Here is a 5,656-nt window from a genome sequence, read left to right as displayed (position 1 = left end):
AAAAACAAACCCACTGGTGTGAAGTCTGTTCCTGTTAACAGTGACCCAGTAGGATGGAGCAGAACTCCCCTAGGGTCTCCACGGCTGTACATCTGTACTGAAGCAGACTGTCTCCTCTTTCTGCCACGGAGCGGCTGGTGGGTTCAAACCATCAACCTATGGTTAGCATTGGAGCGCTTAACCCACTGTGACACCAAGGCTCCTTTCACAAAGCCTCAGAGCCCTAAAGACTCCATCGCCGGAGGTGCCAGGTCCACACCTAACATCATTTTCTTGTTGGGGCAGTGGTGGTAGAGTTCTGACCTTTCATGTAGGAGACCCAGGTTCAATTCCCGGCGAGTGCCCCTTATGTGCTGCCATGATCCATCTATCCATGGAGGCTTGTGTGTGGCTGGGGTGCTGAATGGCTTTCAACAGAGCTTCCAGGCTGAGACCAGGAAGAAAAGGCTGGCAATCTACTTATGAAGATCAGCCTGCGAAGATTCGGTGGATCACAGTGGTCCAGTCTACAACCAATGCTGGGGGTGGGGATAGGGATGGGAATGGGGCAGGGCTGGGCAGCATTTCATCCCCTGTACATGGGGGTCGCCGTGAGTCAGCAGCCAATTTCCCAATAACAAGAAACAATGATGTAATCCAGACTGCAAAGCCATTTAAACTGCAAGGTCGGCAGTTCAAGCTCACCAGCTGCTCCTCGGAAACCCTGCACAGGGTCGCTATGGGTCAGAACCGACTCAACAGCACTTAACAACAACAACAGTTACTTCAATGGAGCCCTGGTGTGGTGCTGTGGGTTAATGCACTGGACTGCAAAGTCAGTTTGAACCACAAGATTGGTAGTTCAAGCTTACCAGCTGCTCCTCAGAAATCCTATGCAGGGTCGTTATGGGTCAGAACCAACTTGATGGCACTTAACAACAACATTGCTTTATGAGACTCCTGATGTGGTGTTGTAGGATCAGCACTGGACTGTGAACCTCAAGGTCAGCAGTTCAAATGCACCAGCTGCTCCTCGGAAACCCTATACAGGGTCACTATGAGTTGGAACCAACTCGACAGCAATTAACAACAACAACATTATAATCATAAAAGAAATGAAAAGCAAATGTCTTACTCACACACACACACACACACACACCGGTCTAACCGTGGCTGTTCTAACAGTGCTAAGTTGTTGTAGATCTTGTGTCTGGGAGGACCTTTCAGACGGCGATGTCTGGGGAGACCTCACATGTCTCTCTAGAATTCCTATTCTGTGTCCCTGCTTGGGGCGTGCGGCTGTGTGTGTGCAGATGGACATGCCTCCACTTTCATGGAGTGCCTAACCTAGCTGGGATGGGGGCAGGGGTGGAGAGGATGACCCCCACACCAGATGCAGATGGCAGAGACAGCTGACAGAGGAACGGACTGGTGCTGGCCCTTAGTGATTTTATAAAGTTCTCCCAACCACCTGATGGAGTAGGGTGTTCTTAGCTCATGTTTAGGTGGGAAAAATGGAATTGGGCAGGGGCTTGCTTGCCCGTTGCCTCACCGTGTGGGGAGAAGGGGAGTGCACCTATGTCTCCTCACCTGTGTGTCCCAGGTGTTCTACCTCAAGGTGCAGGGACCACACCTGCCACGCCTGCCCCTCTAGGTGTCCTGAGAATTTCCTGGAATGGAGTCTAGACTCAAAGGCTCTGAGGCTTTGTGGCACAAGACCTGGTGGTGCAAGGGGTTAAGTGCTGAGCTGCTAACGAAAAAGTTAGTGGACAGCTTGAGGTGACCTTAGAAAGCCTGCGGCTACCAGCAGGTGGGGCCACATAGTGCCTGGTGAGCATGTTGAGTTGATGGCTTTGGCTGGTGACTGGGTGACTGGGCAGAGCTGACGGATGAAGAAACTGGGACCCAGGGAGGCCCTTGAGGCCAAGTGATGTGATTGGTCCCAGCATCAGAGCCTGCTGTCCACCTCTCTGTACCCATGACCTGCTTGCTCCCCATACCCCAAGGAACACCCCCAACTCCAAGCCCACTTAGGCTGGTGTGCTTCCTTCAGCTCCTGCCTTCTATGCCCAGGGGGAACAGGGTGGGCTCACACAGGCTAACCCCCTTGCGATGAGTAATGGTCCAGAGGCCTTTCTCTCCTCTGTATTTGAACTCAAAACAACAGAAATGCTTTTTTCTGTGAGGATCATTCTCTGGGCATCTTGGGTCTGGGCCGTGGGACCCTCCTTCTGAGAGGATTGTTCTCTGGCCATCTTGGACTGTAGGACCCTGTATTATCTCCTGTCCAAGCACTTAGCCCCTGGGGGTACATTTGCCCATTGACTTTATACCCCTCCCGTGGGTTGTGAGCCCCTGGACCAGGCTGTGATGTATGCACCTCCATGGGAGTGGCCCCACTCTATCGCCCCCGACATCACTGCCCCTAGCACCCCCCACATCCCAGGAGTGCACTGACCACTTCCTTCTTGTCTCTCTGCAGGCTCTTCCATCTGGCACCCTGCATGCCGCCAAGTGGCCAGGACCGAGGACAAAGCCAAGGTGAGTGACCTTTCTGCATGGTGCTCCTTATGCTTAGAGGTCCTTGAGCCATGGAGGGGACTCTCAACACTTCCTGTGGTCCTGGCTCAGCCCCCACAACTCCCTGTGTAGTTGCCAGGACCGGGCTGTGGGCAGGGCAATTGGGTGACTTGGGGAGGAACAAGACCTACAAAGTGTATGTAAACATAGAGGGAGATTTGTTTCCAAGAAATGACTCACACACTTGTGGAGGCTCTCAAGTCCCAAGTCCATCAACCGGACGTCAAGCTGGAGGCTTCTTCTGAGTCATGTGATTGTAGGGGCTGCTGAACCCAAAGCCAGCAGGTCAGACGGCAGGCTGCTGGCTCACATGCGAACAGCTGGAGGTCAGAGGCTCATGAGTTATATACAGGATCAAGAAAGTCAGCGGTTCAAACCTCCAGCTGCTCCTCAGGAGAAAGATGAGGTTGTCTGCTCCCACAAATAATTGGTCTCAGAAACCTGATCTAAGGTCACGTGAGCTGGGACCAAGTCAATGGCAGTGGGTTTGGTTTTGAGCTTTGTCAGAGCATCCCGGTCCCCAAGGCAACTCCCCTCACAGCAGATGACAAAACCGAGGTAATTATATAATACTGAGGACCAAGACCCCGCCAGGTCCACACATAACATCAATCATCACACAGGTGGTGGGATGTAACAGGTGGTCAGCTAACCTTCACCCTGCTACCCATCTACCCATCAATCATTCTACTCATAGTTTATTAGTTAGTTTATTGCTCCCGCCACCCACGTACCCATTTGCTCTTTTATCTGTCCATCCATCCATCAATCCATCCATCCATCCAACCTTCCACCCATCTTTCCTTCTACTCATATTAAGTCATTAATTAATTCATTGTGTCATCCAGCCATCCACCCCACTCATTTATCCATCCATCTGTCATTCAGTCTTGTCTGTCCAGTCATCCATCCACTCTTCCATCTATCCATTTATCTGTCTGTTTGTGTGTCCATCTATTTATCCATCCATCATTCTATCAGCTATCCATTTATTCAAACATCCATTTGTTTATATGTCCATCTTTCTATCCATCCATCCATCATCCATCCATCTATGCATCTAACCATCATCCCTTCATCTATGCATATAACCATCCATCACCATCCATCTATCATCCATCTATCCATCCATCCATTAATTAATTCATTCATCTCTACATCCATCCTTTTACTCATCCATCCATTCATCTGTGCATCTAACCATCCATCACCCATCCATCATCCATCCATCATCCATCCATCATCCACCCATCATCCATCCATCATCCATCCATCCATCATCCACCCATCATCCATCCATCATCCATCCATTCATCATCCATCCATCTATCCATCATCCATCCATCCATCCATCATCATCCATCCATCATCCTATCATCTCTACATCTGTCCATTTATTCATCTATCCATCATTCACCCAGCCATTCATCCATGATCTATCCAACTATTCATCCTATCCATCCATCTGAAGGATGTGCTCTGGGTTGAGTCCGGCCCTGGGACTCACAGTGAGAAGGTGTGGACAGACTTGCACCTTGGAGTTTGCCCCCACCCCAACCCAGTCCTATTCTGTGGACCCCAGAACATGTTGGGAAGCTGTTGTGTGTCTCAGCTCTCTACTTCCATCAGGCCTCCTATCATGTATGGTCTTGTTTTCTGTATGTAAATGATGCTGTCTGCTTTTCCCGGGGTCCTAGTTAAACTCACCAGTCGCTCCTCAGAAACTTTATACAGGGATGCTGTGAGTCCGAACCGACTTGATGGCACTTGCCCATAACAACAACTCAGTTTTCAGGGACTGGTCTCTGAAGAAGGATATATTGTTTGGTAAAACGGAGCATCGGAGAAAAAGAGGGAGACCTCCAATGAGATGGCTTTGCACAGTGGCGGCAGTGATGGGCTCAGGTGTAGGAATGATTGCCTGGGTCATCCTAACACCTGGCTGTGGGTTAGCATTGACTGACTTTGGGTCATCCTAACGCCTGGCTATGGGTTAGCATTGGCTGACTTTGGGTCATCCTAACGCCTGGCTTTGGGTTAGCATTGGCTGACTTTGGGAAGTAGATCACCAGACCTGCCTTTCTAGTCTCTGGTTGTCTGAAACGTTCCCTGAGACCTGTTCAGCATCACAGCCACACGCTAGCCCCCACAGACAGATGGAGGGTGGCTGTGTGAGGCGCCCTGGCTGGGAACACCCCTCCAGTTCCATCCAGATTAAGACCATGCCCTTGATTCCCAAGGAGACAACGCCCCCTCATCTGGAGACCCCTAAATTCAAAACTAAACACCTGTGCTCACAGGTATGAGCCTCAGGCCTGCGGAGGGGAGGAAGTCAGAGCCTCCCAGTAGGAAAGAGGGTGGTGGTCCCCAGGTAGCAGGGCTCAGCCGCAGGGCAGAGTGTATGGCCCCAGGACCTGTCCCCGGGGTAACCGTGTTGCCCCTGGCCATATCCCCTCAGGCAGAAATGGCACCTGATGGAGTGACAGCTAGGGAGTGGCTGGGATGGGTGTGGGGAGGGCTGGACCCCAGAGACGGAGGACGAAATGAGGGTCAAGGGAAACCCTGTGGCTTATGAAGGAGCGTGCCCCTGGCGGCTGAGTTCTTGTATTCTGCTGATTTTACCCTGGGAGCTGGTTTTCAGACAAAGTCTGGGAACCTTGGACTCCTGCCCCCACCCCGCTCACTCATCTGGTAACGGGGTGTGTGCAGTAGGGAACCACGGTGACATCTCCCCTAGGAGCCTCAGGTATCGGCAGCTGTAGCCCCAGCATGCTGCGTTCACACAACACAGCAAGGCGACTCTTCTGGGAGGCTGCGGTGCTGATTCCTGATTATAGAGCCCCCTCCTCACATTACCCCAACTGCTTCCTCATATCATATGTCTCCTCCTTCTGCCTCCTCCTATGAGGACCTCGGGAGATACACAAAGTTAGGCTGTGGGCTGCTGATCAGAACGTTCAAAAGAAAGACCTGACGACCTGCTTCCAAAATATCAGCCCATGAAAACCCAATGCCAGACACTTGTACTGTGACGTACTATGAGCCCATGAGAGCCCAACGTCAGACACTTGTACTGTGACGTACTATGAGCCCATGA

General features: G+C 51.4%; 1 protein-coding gene across 1 annotated transcript in view; it reads left to right on the top strand.

The window, feature by feature from the left end:
- ABLIM2 (actin binding LIM protein family, member 2) overlaps window positions 1-5,656 on the top strand; it is a 135,007-nt gene that overhangs the window by 54,055 nt on the left and 75,296 nt on the right. The window contains exon 8 of the mRNA XM_006875320.1: window positions 2,462-2,520. Coding sequence (XP_006875382.1) covers window positions 2,462-2,520 — 59 coding nt within the window. The remainder of the gene's footprint in view (window positions 1-2,461; window positions 2,521-5,656) is intronic.

Source organism: Chrysochloris asiatica, unplaced genomic scaffold (genome assembly GCF_000296735.1).
Source record: "Chrysochloris asiatica unplaced genomic scaffold, ChrAsi1.0 scaffold00319, whole genome shotgun sequence".
In the NCBI taxonomy this organism is placed as follows: domain Eukaryota; kingdom Metazoa; phylum Chordata; class Mammalia; order Afrosoricida; family Chrysochloridae; genus Chrysochloris; species Chrysochloris asiatica.
The sequence above is the reverse complement of the archived record's forward strand: the minus strand, read 5'-3'. Positions and strand labels throughout refer to the sequence as shown.